This window comes from Aythya ferina (assembly GCF_964211825.1).
Source record: "Aythya ferina genome assembly, chromosome: 4".
Classification (NCBI taxonomy): Eukaryota; Metazoa; Chordata; class Aves; order Anseriformes; family Anatidae; genus Aythya; species Aythya ferina.
In genome coordinates, this window is record NC_140300.1 from 15,571,453 (window position 1) to 15,592,091 (window position 20,639).

The following is a 20,639-nucleotide window of genomic DNA, read 5'->3' on the forward strand; positions in this document are numbered from 1 at the left end:
ACACGGCAGGGCTGTAGTGAAACAGTCCCACAGAGACCAAGTGCTGGGAAATAAGATGAAAGAACAGCCTGTACATCAAATGGGTGTTTAGTTGGCTGGGTAGGATGGTTTAGTTATTTCCAGCCAGTTCACTCAACATGCAGTGTCAGACTAAAGCACAGCAAGGTGCGAGCTGGACGAGAGCCCTCCCCAGGCAGACAGCAGCTCTGTTGTGTTTGTTTTTTTGTGTTGTTTTTTTTTTTTTTTTTCCCCTATTGGCCAGGAGAGGACTTGGCCTTTGCATTTTTGAACAGTAATAATAATAGTTCCTGCTTCTGGCATGGAAACCTTTGTTTACCCCAGTTCCCAGCGCTCGGAGGCCTCTGGTCGGAGTTTTGTTTAAAAGATTTATACACGGAGTCTGCAATCACAGCTTGAGCTGGCCACGGCGGTCACACAATGACAGCAACTGGGCAGGCTCAGCCCCTGCCCCTGCCTTGCAGAGCTCCAGCCGAGACGGGTGACACCAGCCAGGCAGCAGAGAGGGAGAGTGGATGGGGTAGAGACCCCTGCCCCTGCTGGGGTTGGGAGCATGTGCTATCAGATGGCCCTGTCCAGCTTTTCATGTCAAAACCAGCTCATTTTGCATCACTCTGTATCACCCTCCTCATTTTCCAGCTGACTATGGTCAGATAATCAGATACTCAAACTGTCAAAATGTTTTCCCTTACTCTTGGCTTTTTTCACCTACTCTTCCTGGCTCCTCTCTGTTCTCCCTCACTCCTTCCTCTCTCTGCTGTCACACCTGGGATTCCCTCTCAATCTTCAGTACTGCCTTTGTGTTTGATTTTTCTTAGCATACGAGCTACTTGAGGTTGGTTGTACTTAGTAATTCCTGTATTCCCATACTGAGAGATGGTCTACCAAGAAGGCAGATGGAAAAAATCATGGCACTGCTATTTTTCATGCTGTTGACAAGTGGAGAGCACACAATCAGCAGAATGTTCTCATTGATTTATTTATTAGTATTTTCTGTATATGAGAGTGGAAGAGAGCATCCAGGAACATCAGACTAATTTCTGTTTGGTTACTCACTGGAAAACTGGAATTAACCAATGTAGTCAGATGGCTTACTCTGGATTTACACCAGTGCCAATGAGAACATAATTTAGCCCACTAATTTTACTCTACATCCCTGCGGACATAGGCAGCACATGCAGCATGTTAAAACTTATCTGAATGCTTATTAAGAGTCCAATAATAATAATGTAATTTTCTGAGGATTATCTAAAATGCATTTCCTTCCTTCATGACTTCCATCCTCCCTCTTTTATCTTATGCTATTATCGCCATAGTCTCTGAGCACCTTGGCCGTAAAACCAAACAGCAATTGCAAAGTCTTCAGGGAACTTGGGGAAGTATTTGGCACTTCTCAATATACTGGTTACAGTAAGAGGTTGTCAGCTTATGTTTCTTTGTCTTGTCTTTTTACCTCCATAATGCACTACATTTTGAAATGTAGTAGATCTTCACTTAGATTGTGAAATAAAAAGCATTTATAATATCCAGGAATGATATCACGAAACAAAAATTATTTTATCTCCTTAACAAAAAGGGTGTCCACAAAATTCTAGCCTGTTATAAGAAATGACGGTAATAATTATTTGCCCTCTACATTGAACTTGCCAGTGCCATTCAGTGTGGTATTTAACAACTGATAATGAAAACAGTGTTACTTAAAGATCAGTTGCATAACAGCCTTTGTAGCAAACTCAAATTGAAAAATGTTCTAGGTCTGATATTAGGCTGTCCCCAGTTCTACTTGTGCCATTAAACATGCTTCAGAAAATACTGTATGCCTGATCGAGGTCAGCTCCTCTGCTTATACCTGGTGTAAAAACAGAGCACACATACCTGACTCAATTCACATCACTATTCACATATTGATGTGTTGCAGCACATTACTGGATATTATAAATTCAAGTGAATACTTGAATTTGGCAATGCTTTGACCAAAAATAAAAAATAAAATAAAATAAAATAAAAATAAAAATAAGGAGGTCCAAAAGCCCATAGTTTCAGCCAGAGGAGCAGAAAGCAGGAGAATGAGTCCAGAGCAGGAACCATCTCTGGAGCTGGAGGTAACAGGAGCTGCCCCCTGCACTGAAAATTTCTTCAGCCTTCTCCATTTATTTCCATCTCAGTGGCAAACTAATGTGTTAGCTTTACAGTGTTCACATGTTGCCAGAGCATTGCAAAAATTATGTCCAACGCCAGATGCTAAAAAAGCTTCTTGAAATATTACTAAATAAGGTATTGTGCATGTTCTACATGGGGAAAATAAATACATTCTCCAAGTAGAAACAAGAAAGGAATCTCTTGAGTCTATTAGATATTTTTCAAATGCTTGTACTTCTTTACGGTGTTTTTCTTCCTTTTCATTTAATTCTCCAACTTTCAGTCTCATTGATTTTTTTTTTTTATAATAAAATCTTCTCTAATTTGCTATTGCTTTATTATAGCCTTAATGAGGTCCATGTTGATCCATTCAGAGGCGTAACAACATATCAAGATTCCAGTATCTAGAAAAAACAGCATCAGAAGACTAATTATTTAGAACAAAATGATGCTAAAGGTTTAAAGTTAGTACCACTGCTCTGCACGCTATTGTATTTCACATATGAAAGGTATTCTTTTTAGGATCACAGAGCAATTTCTGCAGGTCGCCATTATAGGTAACTGCCTCTCTCGGCAGGAGGAGAGTGCTGCACCCACTTCGTGAACTTGTGCAAGTGTTGGCTATGAGGGAAGGACATGTCATGGGTCCCAAAGGATCATGATGCTAGCATCCAAAACAAGAATCTAAGAGAGATTTTTCCATCGCAGCTTATTCAGCACTAGGGATAACTCAACAGCAGCACACATGAATTAGGCTGGCTCATGGCCGGCTGCTGGAGGGATCACGTGTGCTCCTTCTTGCTTGGCCCCTTCTTCATGCTCCATCTTCTCTATCCTGTCACACCCATGCTGAAGACCAAAGGGCCTTCTCCAGCCCTCCTAGAAATCTCCCAGTGTATGAGTAAAGCAGGGATCATGTTGCTTGGGTGTGCCAGGTTTGCAGCATGCACTGGGTCTGCTCGTCCAGCACGCACACAGCAGGCACATCCCTACAGGGGATGGGCTTTGTCATATGGTCTCTCCTCGATGCAGGGTAGTGCAACACAGCCCATGAGACTGAGCATACCACAGCTGTTGTAGAAGAAGGAAACAAGCCATATCTCATTGCATTTCTGGTCCATGTGAAGGACCTCTGGATGCCCCTGAGGCTGCGCAGTGCTTCTTGCCGTTTGGCTGTGCTGTGGCTTCAGCGAGAGTGGCATGGGCTCTGGGTTGAGCCTGAACTCAACCTTTGTATAAACTATTTTCTGCACATCTTCTATCTGCTGCATTAGCTCTCCCCGAGGCTGCCAAGATAACTTTATTTGCTTTTAAAAATCTTAAATGGAAATTGAAAGATTTCCAACATCATCGCTAAAATGTGCAATGGGGACAAGCGGAAAAACTAAATTTATCGCTGGAAAAACAAAGCTGATATTCTTGTGAGTAGTTGGAAATCATTTTGGCACTGCAGTTATGGCACTTCAGTATCTTATTTTTGTTATTAAAATTGTTTTTCTCAGTTTTCTTCAAGGTCAATCAGTAACCATTTGTTTTGCTGGGTACGTTTTGGTCTGACAGTTTTCATGTCTCTCTCATTCACAGTCTGATTCTTCAGTTTGCTAAAGGACAGCTGATAAAACTCAGTTTCAGATAAACCAGAAATTACATTTATGCCATAAATACCCTCAGTGATTATGGGAAGACATACAGTCAGTCTCTTTTCATTGGCAGTGAGATCAGCATATAAAGCATGCTTGAATATCATTGTTCATTGTTGCGGTATTTTTTTCACAGGGACATCATGCCAAATTCTCTTTTTTCAGTACTGTCCTTATCTGAACCTGTAAATCCTTTCTTTCCAAATGATGAAAATTTCCAGATATACCTGTAAAACCCTTTGGCTCTTCTTAGGGTATTCGCATCCGCTACACTCAATAAAGATAAGAATAAAAAAGAAATACGTCATCTCATGACCACAGCAGTAATACAAACTGCTGTTGTGAGATTTTCCTAGTCACTGGTAATTTAGAGTGGGTTCCCTACCTTTTTAATTTATCTCCTAAGGCCGTTCAGAAGTGCACAGGTTTATGATCTGGCAATATCACAAGCCGCTATAATCAGATCACATATTTCAGCGGTAAAATCATCAAGCTTGATTCCTGAGGATGTACAAGCAACATTACCTTCCACAGCAGCTGCGAAGTTCTCTGAATAACTCACAGTTTTAATCATGAATAAGCAACTGAACCAGGGACTGCACCGAAGTTTGGGGTTTGAACTTGAATGTTCAATTCAACCAGAGGCAGGGAAGCTGGAGCATGGGTGTAAATCAGAGAGCAGTGCAAGCCGCCAGGCATCAGGCTGTTTCTTCAGCTCGGAAGGGTTTGGGAGAACAGCAGGCAGGCTGTTTCCACTCACCATGAGATTTCCGTAACATATTACACTGAAAACACAACAACAACAAAAAAATGTTAATCCAGTGCTGTCAGTAGTATCTCTTCTTTTGAGTAGCACTCAGTAATATTTCTTTCAGTATGCTTTGCATTTCTCCATACTCTATAGTCTCGTTATAGCTATCACATTGGCACAGCAACAGCTGGGTGGTGCAGAACAGACAAACCAGGAGAGCTCTTTCTTGCAAGTAGCTTTCAGGTGTCATTAGTATTTTTCTTCTCTCCATTTGTGCTTTATGAGTATTAACTCCTCTGGCACCACTGCAAGGCAGGAAATCATTGCCCTTCATACGGAAATAGAGAAATGAAGCGGATTATGTGATTTGCCCAAAGCTACAAGGAGAATCATTATCAGAACCAAGATGAGAACTGATGATTTATTTTAGTGCCTGGTCCTGTAATCCAATTAGCAACGCAACCTCTCTTCCCCTCATCTTCGGCTATATTTTCTCTGCACCTGAGAAAGGCGTTTCTTTAAGCAGCACCTGCTATTTGAAACCGAATTTTGCTGTGAAAATTGATTTCCCTTCAATAGGATGAGTCCTACTGATACATTTTTACATCTAAGAGAAACAATAAAATATACCTCTGCATAAAAGCAATGTAAGAATCCACTTTAACTAGTGTGAACCCGACACTTCGTAATGCTTCAGCAGCAAGCTGCTGCCTGTAACAGCATTCTCTATGCCATCTGGTGGTCAGAGACTATCAAATGCCAAGCTCAAAACAAGTGTATGACCCAGGAAAGGCACTGCAGCCAATTTTGTTTCTGCTCTGATGATCCCTGTCCCCATCCAAGCTGTTTACACTTCCCTTTCTTCTGCTGCTCCTGTTGCTGGTCTTTCACTTGGATGGCTGTAAGCAGGGCTGCTGAAACTTTGGAAAGCTTCAGTAAGAAGTGACCTGCAAACAGGCTTAAGTAGATGGATATTCTCAGGAGCGTTCTCAACTTACATAAATGCTGTGTTTCCGTGGAACAGGGAACATGTTTTCTTCACTGCCTGGAGAGCATGAAGGAAACTGTGGGGACTGGTGAAACGACCAAGAAATAAAAGCACATTAATACACAGCAGATTAGTCATTTATTTCCTGAGACGATTGACGTGGCTGGGTGTCCTGGGTAATGGAGATGACCAAGGTGACTCAGATCGCCTTCTTACCATCATGAGAAATGAACAGACACAGAAACCTTTGCTTTCTGCAGACAGGCCCACAAATTAATGATTTCCTCCAGCTGTACCTTAAAGCCTTTCAGGGCCGTGGCAGGTTCTGCTCCGTTATGCACCAGCTGCTCTGCCAGGCTGTGAGCACAAACAACATGAAGGTAGGGCCTCAGGGAATGGGTGAACCTTTTTTTTGATTCCCTTCTGGAAAAACACAGGGAGAGACCAATAGCTGTGCATAAACATGTTCTCAAAAAGTGCAATTAGAAGAAATACCACCCTAACAAAGGAATTACGGTAGGACTGCAATACATGCATTTAATTAGAAACTTGCTTGGAAAACGAAAGAAAAACAGACAGCACCATCAGCTGTAGTGATATTTTTCCTTCTTTTCAATGAAAGCATCATTACCTGCCTTCCTTAATGATAATCCAAACTGTTGAACAATGGGAAGAAGCTATAAATTTAGAGTGGCTGGAAATGCACCAGCTCAGCAGCTGTGTCATGGCCCCATAGCTGCATGTGCAAAACAGTTAAGTTGTCTTTAAGCGGATACATTTTACCTGAGAATTGTCATGAGAAAAGATATGATAGTTTCTAATGCAGATAGGGCTTAAGACATGAAAAGCATGGTAATTTTTCACAGTTGACCCTGCTGTTACATTAAAAGTTCAATACTGCCTGCTAAGATAGTATCAGCCAACTGCAGCCAGCAGCTCACCAGACTCAGTCAACATTGTGTCATGCTTTGTCTGTACACACATTAACACATTTGGTAAAGATTTAACATCTTCGGCAAGAGAAAAGCTTCATTGTTTGGGTTGGACAGCCTTTTCCACTCCTTCTTCAAACCCTGCAGCCCCAGCTCAAGCCCGTGCCAATACCTTGGTGGGTGAGCAGCCCAGAGCAGTTCCATGTGTTGGGCACGTGTTTTCCACGGGTAGAGCTGCGAGGAGATGTCCTCAGAGAGGTCCAGCTGAAGCACCACAGGCAGCACCATCCCCTGCCACTCTCCAGAGCTCCTGGCCCACAGATGGCCCCTCACGGCTTTGGCAGCAGGACAGGTTTCTGCTCCCACCCCAGCGCAGGAGGGCCTTGGATGGACGGCTTCCTCTGGATCCAGCTGTGCCAACCCAAATTCACCCCCTGTGCTATCCCCGTTCCCCAGCCAGACAGGGCTCCCCGCTCCTTTTCAGACACAACAAACCCGAGCAAATGGAAGATCTGTTGTTCCCAGTGCCTACTGGTTACTTTTGACTGGAACAGGCTGGGAGAAAGACGTTGGAGTGCCCAGCAGGCCTGGTGCTGTGCCAAGAAGGCAGGTGCGGGCAGGAGGCGGTGACCCCCCAGCTGTCACCACCTGAGCGGTGAGAGATCACGTCTGCACCTTGCTGAAGCTCAGGAGGATCTGGGGTGGCTCTGCCAGCAGACTTGTGAGGGCAATAACCTCCAGTGGCTTGGCTTGTAATCTTCATCTGGCATGGCTTTCTACAAAATGAACATCTGTCCACAGCCTAAAGATATGTTTCAAAACTGATTTAATTAGACCAGTGCAAGCACCCATCTGGACACTTTTAGTGCTTTGGCTCCCATTCACCTAGCAAACAACAGCAGTGGCTGAAAATTGTCATCACCTGCCCATGTTGCAAAGTGGCCAGAAGGAAATGAGGACGTATCGGCTACTCAAGCATCGCTAACTTGTGACAGATAAGTCTGGTGAATCCTGATGAGGTGCTTTAAGAAGCTGCCACCCACTGAGGTCTCCTGGTCAAGGTGGCCACAAGCACAGTGGAAGGACCATGTGTCTGTGGCAATGCAAAGCCCCGTGTTGTAGCTGAAACAGCTGATTTCAGAGGGCACAGTGAGCATAAGAATGGCTTGTACTGCATTATGCCCTGGTCAGCCATTTACCATGTGGGGAATCTTCCCAATCTCACCCAGCTGGCTCTCGTGTTCCCCTACCAGACAGCATGGAACCACAGAGCATGCAGATGCTCCCTGTCTGACTGAATGCAGAGCCAGATGGACTAAAGAGCCTGTGGAAGAGGCTGGTCCACCAAGAAAGGGAGCCCAAAGGAGCAGCAGTAACAGACTGCAGAGAAATAGTTACCTTTTAAATGGGTACATGCATTTCTGCAAGTGCCTGGCTATATCTTTAATTTTATAGCTCTTTATTCCAGCTTGCGCCAAATAAAAATAAATTGGTTGATTCTAGATCAATTAAAGCATCCACTGAGGATCTGGCATTTATTTGACTATGTTATTTGAAGATAAACCAGTGCAAGTTTTTGCATAAATGTTAGAAAAACATATCATACAGATTAAATGAAAAAAAGTCATCTATGACAACTGAGAGCACCATCATTTTTTCAGCACCATTTGGAAGCTGCAGATAACCCAGGTCTCTAATAGATTTTTCTAAACCTTTAATAAAAAAACCTTACAATTTAAATTGCTTTTACTCCACCTCATTCTTACTACCCACTGTTAAAATTCTTCTTAAGAAAAACAATTGGAATTTTAACTAGTTACAGATGGGAAAGATAAAACTGGTCTTTACAAATCTGTGTTTAAAATAGGATTTTCAGGGAGAGTACTGTTTATGTTTGCTAATGTTATCCAGGCTGTCTATTTATAAACGAGAGTCAAAGGTCTATAAGTTTTTGCCTGTGGTGAAAGTAAATCAGAAGAATGAGGGAAGACCATGAGCTTGAAAACCTCCTGATGTCTGTAGCTGCTTTATCTTATACAGATAGGCTGCAGCATGGGTGAAACAATGAGCAGAAGGGAACAGATGCACTTCAAACAATTTTGGTTGCCTTTATGCAGAGATTTTATGGTACGTTTATGGTAACTGGTATCAACCTCTGGCTACCTCCATTTCTCTTGCAGATGAAACTCCAAAATCTCTTCACTTAAAGGATTTTTTTTTCCAAAACCACTACTTTTTCTAATACACTGTGAGTCATTGTTGCCCACTCTCTGCAGGCAAGGGTCTCTAGAGAGGAGGTTGCCTTGGCTGTGATTACTTCTGCACAAGTGGTACCACCTGCACAGAATCTGTATTTCCATGGTCTAGAAGACAGGATCAGTCTTTAAAGGTCCACAAACAAGAGGGCAGAGCCAGTGTGTGGGGGCTGAGGGCTATGCCATACACCCTGTGACTTACCAACAGACTCATCCTCTGCAACTGTTGGACAATTGCATCCCTATTGTGGGCTGCAGATAGACATCAAAAAGAGAGGCTGTGATATCTAGGCTCAACACGGCTTGAATGTCCAGTAGAACAAATAGTCTACTTTGGCTAGATATCTGGCAGGAAAATAGAGCTCCACATCTGAGATGTCCATTTGATGACTTCTCTCTTCCAATTTGGCCAGCTGCAGCATGACTCAGGGTGGATGAGCCTTTTCATTGACACGTGCGGTCTGCCTGGGGACAGCTCTCTGCTGCTCTCCAGACCTGTGCCCCTTCCTCTCTATCCCATGAGGACGTAGTGGCAATCTGGAGGGACATACAGCTGCTCACAGCTGCGGGGCTTTTCGTGCTGCTCCATCTCTCCTTCCTTCTCACCTTCATCCTCAGTGTCTGGCTATTAAAGAGAAAAGCTAGGGGAATCCACATCCAATAGCCTGGAGACAAAGGAGAAAAGGGTCTTTCTACCATATGCCTGCTGGGAACAGGACAGATTCCGGCTCCTGAAAGGAGCTCCCCTGACAGGGGATGGTGACCAAAATCACCCCATAACCTCACCAATGCCGTCTGTGAGGACATGTGGTCATCCGTGACAACACTACGTCCAGCTGGATACTTCTAGCAAAAGTAAAGGGTTGGCAAAACAGCAAAGCACGGGTTGGCAAAATTTGACGTTGTGTGGTTAAAACAGATAAATAAACATACTTCACTTTGAATAATAACAAGACACATCTGTATTAAGAAACCACAATTATTGTGTTAGAAGTGTGTCAGCACAAGCAATATTTTACAGGGTATCTGGAGAACTGTTCTTTCAGCTGCCTGTAGCAAACCCATGAGAGTTTATGAAGCTTTGATGTATTCAAAGTGTTTTTCCTATAAGAACCACTGATGTCTCCTGGAAAATATTATATTTGTTTTTTTTTACTACTTTTCTTGGCTTTTAAGTACTGCAGAATGACGATCACTGCAGCAGGGAGATTCTGTCCCATGTTGCACATTGTTGGCCAAGACCAGATACCACAGTATCAGGCAGCTGCACTTTTGCAGCTGCACTTCTGCATCTTTGTTAGAGACAATGAGTCTATGCAGATCCAAGAACGTAACATGAAAGCAGTGAAGATGTTAGACCTGCTGAATTTGTATGTCTTTCAAAATCTTGCTTACTAGTGCTAATACACCAGAGAAAAAGAGCAGATGACTCTTACAATTCAGCTGACCACATAACCAATAGAATTTCGAATTGTACATTTAAAATATTCAGCACAAACATTTGTGGCAACTATAAGGAGTCCAAAGTTACTGCTTCTCTGAGATAACATACTAAAGAGCAGATTAATCACTGTCTGTTGTAATGCAAGAAATACGGGGAATCAAACGAGAATATCCGTTAAAAACATCTACAGTCAAAAAGGTTGAAAGGAGACAAATATGTTCTGTCCATAATTAATCCAACAAATTTACTGATGTGGAAAGCCAGAGTTTAAACCAGTTCCAAGGTTATGGAAAAGAGTCCAGCAAGGCTGACAGAAAACAAAGATTCAGAAAATATCTCCAGTTCACAAGACCTTTGCTACATACCAGAAACAGGAAGACAGCCCGTGGGCAAGTATGACCATATGCTGCCCATCTCCTCGGGAAGAAGCACAAGAGCCTGCTACAGGATGCTGCCAGAGGGCAAAGGACTGGGCTAAACAGCCTTGTGATCATAGTTAGCAGAGTCATTCAGATGTAATATTAAGCCAAAAAAAAAGAGAGACATAATGAAATGACTGTTATGGATGACTTCTTAATTGCCCCAAGAGAACAAACTGGGACACCAATTAATTTTATGGAGAAGGAAGAGCAGTAGCTTATGAACTTCTACAGTAACCTACTTTCATGTATTAATATAGTAAGGAGAATAAAAAAATAAATCTATAAGACAGAAGCAGCATCGATAAAATTGTCTCCAAATAGTTTTTCCACATTTTCCCCCACAAGCTGATAAGTTTATAAAACATATTTTTTAATTTTTCAATGTGTGTGTGCATATGTACACGTACATGAATTTAAACTTTCCCAGAGAATGAGGAAAGCCAAAAGCCTCATAACACATCAGAGCATCTCACAGAAAGAAAGTGGGAATTTTAAGCAGGAAAGACACAATGTTTGAACATAGGAGGCTTTTCAGCTGCAATTATCCTGTTCAAGGCATAATGTGTATTTTAAGCAAAAAACAAAATTGCAAATATCAAAATAGGACTCTCTGCAATGCCCAGTGAAGATACCTATCACAACGATAAAAATAACAAAACAGCTTATTACATGCCAGCTTACTGCTGTTTATCAGCTGGAAACAAATCTAAGGAGATCGTTAATTCAGGCCATCAGAGAATAGATCTGTATTAAAGAAAATTAACTCTATCAGTCAAAGTCAAACAGCAAAAAAAACTTTAATAATAGACCTGACACAAAATGCATCCACCATGCTCCAGGGCCTTGAAGAAAAGCTAAGTGAGAATCAGAACATCTTTGGCTGTGTAAAGGTATATGAGTCTATGTGTGCATGGGCACACACATGCATGCATACACACACTTGATTAAGATCAAATTATGTCCTGGCTGAGGGATAATAACTTCCTGAATTCATCTGAAAGAACTTAAGTTAGAAATAAATAAATAAAATTAAGAATTTTTTCAGCTGTGTATCTTAATTCCATTCCATAATAATTTTTACTGCTGAAAGAAATGGTCATTTTAATCAAGGCAACAGAAATCTTGGCCATGCTTTTTCTATTTTCAGCTTTACTTGCAAGTAAATACATTTTGGATCTTTACAGGTTGTCATCTAAGTGGAAACTGCAGAACTCTTTACCCCCATGGAAACTTGAAGTGAATATGCTCTAAGACTTGATGACTCTTTCTTTCTTTTTATAATGGAATTGTAAAGATAGTTCTGGGTGACAGTTCACTAGAAGTGACTTTGGCATACTGTTTGTTTTAGAGTAAAAAGAATTCCTTATGAGATAAATAATACATTTAAATCAATGTTGCTATTTAAAATGCAAAAATGCTTATGGCACACAGCTGTCATAACAGCTTCACAGAAGATCCTGTCTGAAGAAAATTATTTGAGATTTTTCTCACAGTCTTCAGCCAATCCAGCTGGTACACTCAGAGCACAGTGTACCACACAGACTTTGGTCCACTAAATCTACATTCAATATATGGAGATTCAATGTGAAGAATATATTCAATATTCTTCATTTGAGTAAGAAGTCTCCATCCATGCTGGCTGCCACATGGTGGCAACTTGATCAATGTGGAGAAGACAGGATGGAACAGGGTCTTCCTAGGATGGCTCTAACACCCTGTGACTCAGGGCTAGGTGGGACTTTTGTTGGCAGGCTGAGATCAGGGCAAGTTCAAGTGAAAATGAAATGAAATTGGTTGCCAAACACTGAGAACCTCTGGCCACCCAGGAATGCCCACTTATGTCCCACATAGAACCTGTTGAGGTCACACAGGCATCATTCACATGAAGAACACAGCTGAGGTAAAACCCCCTGCTCAGCAGCCCAAGGTCAGCCTTTCCTTCCAACGAGTGTCAAGGTGGCTGACAGCTGCACCATCTTCATGATATCCCCTGGGGAGAACCTAGGGAAACAAACACCTCTCAGATAGGATGAATGTCAAAAAACAGTAAAACTATTACTGTAAGAACTTAAGTGAGAACACACTTTTGAGGCCAGACAAGACACTCAGTTTTGATGCAGCTATGCCTAGCTCCGTGAGGCTGAATTTTGTTCTTAGTGACAAGCAGGGGTACGGCTGATGCTCTGTTATGAAGTAAAAATTGACCAACTCTCAGACACTAGACCTCATCCCACAGCACTGAAGAAACCGCAAGAATTATGCGGATTTTATCCATTTTAATCTCCCATGAGAGAACTAATCTGAAATATGAAACGTCAGTTCCCAATTACTTAGGAAAGGAAGAATCTGAAAAGTGCTTTTGAAATAACCTGCTTTTACATCACCAGAGCAATATTATCTCTGTTATTATCGATGCTGTTGTTTTACCGATGAAGAAAAAAAAAAGCACATAAACCTAAATAATTGCCACAGAATAGACATTCAGCTGATCAAGAAATAGAAATTAGATCTCCTGAAAGAAAAATCTGTGGTGTGTTTTCTTTCTTCCTCTCTGTGAATCTGATCCAACACCTTCAGTAAGACTTCCATTTGATTTCAGTGTGTACAGAATCAGGCTGACAAATGATTATGTGTACCAAATTGAAGTTGTCATCTCACAGTAAAATTTCATTTTTTTAAGTGCATTCATCATTCCTCTGCTCTGCTCTGCTCTGCTCTGCTCTGCTCTCCTCTCCTCTTCTCCCCTTTTTTCTCCTTTTCAGTATCTTCTGCTTGTAAAAATATTTCTAAAGGGTTGTTAGAACATCTTTTAATTAGGATCTATATTAGATTATAATAGTTGGCAAAACAGATTGATAGACTCATGCTCTATACAACAGCATTAGTTTGTCCCTTTCAAGATCTGTGTAAATTATAAAACACATAAATGAAATAATACAAATTTTTTCTTCATAATATTTTTTTCTTGGAGATTTAAAACTGCCTGCCTGAAATGTCCAAGTCAGAAATACAGAGGGAAAAATATTAGTTTCAGTGTTAGAAATACAGTAAGCAAAAAGCTCTTCTAATGGATTTGAAAATTTTCAATGTGCTGTAGGAACAATCCAAACATGTCTTCAAATCAACAAGCTTGACACTTACATCTTCACATTACATAGCAGTTTGTACATTCAGAAATAATAATAATAATTCAGACTGAGGGCCTGGAAATCCAAACAGCCCACAAAAATGGTTCTCCTCAGGAGGCTGATGAAAGAAAGAGCAAACCTTGAAGGGCAGCAGTCGGCCATGCAGCACGGTGAATGCCGCAGCAGGGAGAGGGGCACGGATCCATACGGAATTAAACAGATCTCTACGTGCCTTCTGCTGAAAATTATAATTTCCCTCTGTGTAGAGTGGGCTCAGGCTGCCAGATCAGGATCATAACGCTTTATTTTTTTTCCAATTTGCTTCCAGAGCCAGGAGGGCAGTAATGGGATGGATTGTCCCCCACCCTGCCATGGCCCAGGACCCAGTTCAGCCCAGCTGACCACTACCCATGGGCTGATGTCCCAGTTAGGCCTCACACAACCCCACAGCGATTCCTGACAGCCTGCTCCCTGCTGGGGTTGTGGGCAGCCCCCAGTGTTCCCAGGGGAGCAGCCAGCCCTCCCCTGATACACACACCTACACTGGATGTGAGGTTGTTGAAAATTGGGCCCATAAACTAGAAATGCAGGCGCTGTGTGGGTGCCAGAGGGTGGGCTTGGCTGGAGCTGGTGTTTCTGTGAAGCGTGATGGGAAGCACGATGCATCATCCTCTCTGCTCTTGTACAGAAACACAAGCCTTTGTTTCAATAGAATGCACTACGCCATATAGGGTTGACATTTAATTTATTTTATGGCTCAAAACTGTTTAGAGATATCTTTCTAACATGCGTGTCCTTCAGTCTCACAGACAAAGATGTTAATCTCACTGAAAATCAACTTGTTATTTAAAGATTTGATTTAATCAGGAAGAAGTGTAAAAAACATGCTATTACCCAAAAGCAGACATTACATAAATTTCATTCTATTTTTATATCTTCCTGGCTCCTATCTCTGGGATCTGACATTAACCATAACAATCACAAATGCGACTGAAACAGGCCAAGTTCCCCTTTTTCTTTTCCAGTGTAAATATAGGAGTAATGCTGTTGAAGTAATAGCTTTGAGGTAGGCTCACTCCACGAGACCAGGATTTTTCTGCACACAGCCACTAATCGTCAGGAAACTATGCTGATCTCCAGGCCAGGATTTTATCTCACACATTGACAAGTCCCATGTCAGACCTTCAGGGTGCACAGAATGTGGCAGCCTGGCAGTCTCAGAGGCTTGGACACCTGTTAACATGATCCTATGTCAGGAGATTTCACTCAGGTTGCAGGGTGGTGTTTTGAAAAGCACCTAAGGTTACAAAGCACTGGTGCCATTTTCAAAATTCCTCAGTCTTTCAGAAGTTCTAGCCCCACTGGTTTAGAGCAAGGCTTAAGCTTTTAAATGCATCTATCATTTCTGTAGATGAGACATGGCCTCCTGAGACAAGCATCTTTGGGAGGTTCAGCTTCACAGCCACCACCTCTCCGTAAAGTCATGCTTAAGTAAGTTTCATGTTGAGACTCTCCCTTTGGTGTTCCTGAGCATTGAGTTCAAGAAGCATTTGGACAACACTCTCAGACGTCTGGTCTGACTTTTGGGTGGTCCTGTGCAGAGCCAGGAGTTGGACTCGTTGATCCTTTTGGTCCCTTCCAACTTGGGATGTTCTGATTCTATGACGCTATGACAATGGTGCACCAAAGGTCAGAAGATGGAGACAGTGCGGCTAAGTCTGGGCAGTGGATGATGTAGTGCCCTGCAGACTTAGTCCTGCAAGAAATCTAGCAGCATTCAGAGGCTACACATTGCTCAGGCACTCAGCTCTGTGAGCCTGTGCAGCCTGGGTCTGACATAGGCTTTTTATAAACTGGAACTTCGGGGAACTTTCATAAATGAGCCCAAAGGTCTCAGCACCTCGAAGTTACTTCTTACTCAGGAACATCTAATTCCAGAATACAGGTTTGCTACATCTGTTTTCAAACACACGATGGTGTAGTTACCTTGTGAAGGTTCTCAAGCAGAAGCCTGGGAGCTGTAATGAGATTTTTTCAGGCCTTGTATTGTCTGAGCCCTGCTGGTATGCACCATTCTGCATTCATGGGAGCACAGCTTGGCAGCACCCGCCTTGGATCCCAGCATGGAGCACTCCAGAAATTCCTGCTTTTGTGTGGCTACACATACACTCTCAGGAATAAAATTTTGAGACTGTAGGAACTTTGCAATGTCTTCCATCTTCTAAGTGTCATATAAATAAAAAGTAATCAGTCTTCAATTGTCTTGTCAGACATGCATACTTATCCAAATTTTTGAGTTAGAAAATTAAGGTGTCACAATTTAATTCTACAGAGAAGGGAAAGGTGACTTTGTAATACCTTTGCACTTACCAGTGTGTTAGAGACCATTTACAATATCACATGAAATCAAAGGACCACAACAAATAGTGTTTAGCAAGCCATTTCTGCCATGCCATCATTAGTTGGGGATTTGCCCATGTTGGCAAAGTTTCCAGTTCTCCTCTTGGAAAAGTGAATGCCTTGCTGTGTTATAACAGCAGCACAGAGGGACCCTCTGTACACTTAAATATTGCTACCATAACTGTAAGTGTTTGCAGTGTGAAAAAAATAAATCATTCCTGTCAAACCCTGTACAGGTGACCTCTTCCATATAGAGCACAACAGGGGGAGGAGATCACCACTTTCGGCTGCTCTCTGCCCCAGACCATGGTTTCCACTGTTCCACCAGCAGACAAGTTTGTGTGAGCCTTCCCCTGACCAATTTAGGGCAAATCAGCTGGATTAGCCCTGACCAAGCAATTAAATTGCTCCTTCAATCTTTGCTGGGCTTGATGTAGAGATGTCCCTGGCTGGGTGCCTGCTTTTCCGCAGGGTTCCCGGAAAGGCTCCGTGCCTGGGTGATATCATCTGATGGGCTTCCAGAAGGCAATGATGTGCTGGGGGAGGAGTGTCCATTTTGGGGTCTGGAAGCTTCCTTCTCTGGATGAGACGGTGAACACTGCTCTTTGGTACAATATGCTGTCACCGAGGGAGCAACTGGGTGAAGGAGAAGTAGACTTCAGAGGTGCCTGTGTGTAACAAATGACATTTACCTGAGTGGGTGAGAATTAAGCTGTGCCCAGGGTCTAGAAACCATTTAGCCAGAAATCCAGTGAAGTGCCCTAACTTGGGCTTGCTCTCTGTGTCCTGAGCTCACTTTGCCAGCTGTCATTCACCCCTGGGCACTTTTTATGCACTTTTCATTCACAAAAGCCAGGTGTGAAGGAAAGTGAGCACAAGGCAGTGGAAGTAAGTCCCCTATGATGTGTGGCAATAATCTATGAATTTTGTCATTGTTTGTCCTTATGTGCCCAGCAGTCTGACATTTTCTTTTTTTTGGCTATTTTAGCTCTTCCATGCCATTCAAAATGGTTGCCCAGTCTGTTCTCCATTTCACTTTTGTCATCACAAGGTTGGAAATCTGAATGATCTAAGATAGGAAATGGAAATTGTCATCAACTCTGACAAAACTGGGGAGGAATCAGTACAAGGAAGCCTGCCTGAACTGAAGGGACCTCCCCAGGAAATGGACAGTGCTCTAGGCTTCCATCCACATCTTCAGATGCCTACAAACATCCACATCTTGACTCCAGATCAGATTCATAATTAAACCTGCAAACTGCAAGTGATCCCTGAAGCCAGCCTACTGTGATTTATGGCTCCTCTCTCTCTCTCTCTCTCTCTCACTTTTTTTAGGGAAATAAAGGAACCTTTTGAAAAGGTCTGTAGCCTAGGTGTAAGGATCCTGAGTCTTCCAGAGTGAAATACTGATCATTTTTCAGTAAGAAAGAAATTGCAAGCAAACTTATTGTCCCCACACTGCAAACTGTAAGCAAATGGCCTAACTTCTCAGCTGCCTGTCAAGACAAATTCTGTCAGGTTTCATTTATCTCATTCTGTGTTCTGGTGCAGTTAGTGGCAAAATTGCTTCGCTTGCCAGCCCTCATGTGAAAATTCCCCCCAGCTGAGGCAGGCTATCTCACTGATACATGCCTTGATCAGATTCTAGGGCATTTTTAGCAAAAACAACCTTGTAAATAATAAGAAATGCTGGAACCAGAAAGGGACAGTATGTTTCAAGTCAGAGACTGAGAAATGAAATGACTCTCACTGCTCTGATATTTTAAAAATCAAACACATTGAACTTCTGGTCTTGATTATAAACTCTCTATTTTTTTGTGAAGACATGGTTGAAGAATCTGACTGCACTCAACGTGGTTATGAAGGAGGCTGTTCAAACATGACTGAGTGCACACTGAAGCAAATGAGACCATTAAATGTCAGCACTGCTAATAAGGCCTTTATGGATTGTTTTCTCAGAAATATTTAGCTAATGTTCTTTTCCACTAGCTGATCCCTTTGGGCATGATCAGTCATTCTAGGACTGGGAATCAAAAGTTCAGAGTGCTCAGAAAGTTTCAGGTCACTCTATCCCCCTTAAGGGAAATAAAGACAATGTGAAACTACGTGAGGATTGCTGGATTGTGAAACTAACCCATCGAGCGTGGCAATGGCCACCTGTGGGCTTGATTCTTGTTTTGCAAGGCACTCGTGGAGCTCTGGAAGTCCAGCACAGTCTCTGTCACACAAAACAAAACTGGCAAATCCCTAAGCCTGTGCTCAACTGGAGGTGAATGGCCAACATAAAATGGCTAGACAAACAAACAAACAAACAAACAAACAAACAGGGAAGACTTTTGTTTTAGATAACATAAAAATCATTCCATGCAAAAAAAAAGCAGTGCTTGGCATCCTAGACTCCATGACACGGTTTCTGAAGCTATATAGGGCAGTTATAGGGTAGTCTGAACATGAAGACACAACTGGCTTGGGGGGAAATGTGGACCAGAAGAAGACAAGCACAGTTGCTTGTCTATCCAAGCTAATTGTCAAGAGTATCTCTCTTTCCTTCACATCCTGACTTATTATCTCCTTCTCGGCCTCATTTCTACCACAGATCTCCTGTGGATGGAGAGCTGGAGAAGGCCTGGACATCCCCCAGTGGGGATGCAAGGTGCAGTGATGTGAAGCAGTATGGGCCTTTGCTATTCGAGAGGCACAATATGTACACACTACTATGTTCTGCACTGCTAAGCCATTGCCAATGCCATTGCCATCACCAGTGCTGCAGATAGAAAGCGACCAGGAGTATTAATACTTCTCATCTACATCTTTTTTTCACAAGGAAGTTAAATACATTTTCCCCTCCTTCTCAGATGTTTGTGCATATGTGCTGGAAGTGAACTCAGAGCTTGCAGGAATACAGCCAGGATAGCTTGTGACTAACAATTACTGGCTTTTGACCCAGCTTTTATTTATAAAAGATTGATGGGAAATCTTTTGTGATTGTTTCATAACAATGCCAATTAGTAAATTTTAAAATTAAGATGTGCATAGCTGGACAAGGGAGGACAATTAGGTCATATACCAGGAAGTCTCAAAACAGGGAATTTGCTACATACCCCTTAATTCTTAAGCTTAAAAAAATGTTAATGAGTACAGTCTGAGTGTGTTGAAAATGCAGCGAGATTTTCTAGAGGCTTGATGCTAACGACCCTGTTACCCAGTATGTAGCTTTGATAGGAATGCAATGAATGGAGCAACTTTCCAATGTAGATCTGTCATGTCAACAGATTTGTAGCATATTAGGTCCAGAATAACTTTGAAAATATTTTTCTGATATTGAAAAAAATTAGATGATCTTTTAGGTTCATGGACAAGGGCTGTGATCATGCCACCTTCATTTAATAAAGCTGTTCCAGAAATTGCTGTATGTTAAAAGTGATGAGCATGTCTATAGTCTTCCAGTGAAAGCTTCGGCGTGTACTCTTACTCTGCCTACTGGATTTGGTACCTATTGAAATGCTACTTTCTAAACATGGAGGAACATTGTTCTAATCCTGTGTTAGAATCATATCATTATTATCTTTGGTGCTGACTCTAGCGAAGATGATTGTTATTGCTGTTAACAAGAATACCATCTGCTTATTCTGGCTTTGTGATTTGGATAAAAGAATGAACTCCTCAAAAAGTTGTTTTTCTTTGAACAAAAAGTATTTGGCACATATAAATGACATTGTTTCCTATTCCAGCTTACAGACAAAAGTGTCTATTTTTGAAAAGAACAACCAGAAACAAGAAGCAAAGTCTAATATTTGACTCATTTTCTGCCTATCAGTTAACTCTATGTGATAAAGTGCTTTGTTGCAATATAGGTGACTCCTGAAAAAGTGATCTGGGAGGGGTTTTCCAAAACCCTTCCCAAAGTACATTATTTCCATGGCCTTAGCAGACATGTGTCCCAGACTAATTAATTTCTTGTAGCCACATGAGAAGAACAGGTGGAAAGGTCTGGGAGCTGGAGACAGCTTCTCACATCAGGAAGCTCCTGGCCAGCCAGGGACAAGCAGCTGTGTGCAAGCTCTCATTCTGGTTTGTAGAATACCCTGGAATTAGGCAAACCCAGCAGCTGTTGATATTATTTTTGCCTGGCTTATGTACAACACGATGTGAGAACATCAAGCCTGTTGATTCAGACTTTCATCTGGCAAAGGGCAATTTTTGTTCCAGCCCTTGATCCTTAGGTTGTGTCTGCTTCTTATCCATCAGCTCTGTGTAAAATCCACAGGCAGCCTAAGGCATCAGCTCCCTCCAAGCTGCTCCCTCCTGTCTAACTGCTTTAAATTACTCTTCTCTGCAAAGAGCTTTGTTGTCCCCAATTTAAGTCCCATGAAAATCCATGAGCTTTATTTGGGTACCCTCAGTAGAACATCAGAGCAAACGTTGCTGTGAAGTTTGTGCTTATAGCTAACTACTGCCTTGGAGTTATCATTTGCTCTTCTCCTGTAATGTTACACATTCATATGTTAATCCACTCTTGGAA

The 20,639-nt window shown here is 42.1% G+C and overlaps 2 protein-coding genes across 4 annotated transcripts in view; one reads left to right on the top strand and one right to left on the bottom strand.

The window, feature by feature from the left end:
* C1QTNF7 (C1q and TNF related 7) overlaps positions 1-20,639 on the top strand; it is a 50,218-nt gene that overhangs the window by 26,183 nt on the left and 3,396 nt on the right. The gene's annotated exons all lie outside the window — the stretch shown is intronic.
* On the bottom strand, positions 4,343-7,826 carry LOC311436353 (uncharacterized protein). Its single transcript, XM_084518430.1, has 4 exons — positions 6,641-7,826; positions 5,833-5,959; positions 5,547-5,621; positions 4,343-4,582 (listed from the first exon to the last, which is right to left on the bottom strand). The coding sequence occupies exons 1-4, from the start codon at positions 6,754-6,756 to the stop codon at positions 4,496-4,498; spliced, it is 405 nt and encodes a 134-aa protein (XP_084374556.1). The 5' UTR covers positions 6,757-7,826; the 3' UTR covers positions 4,343-4,495.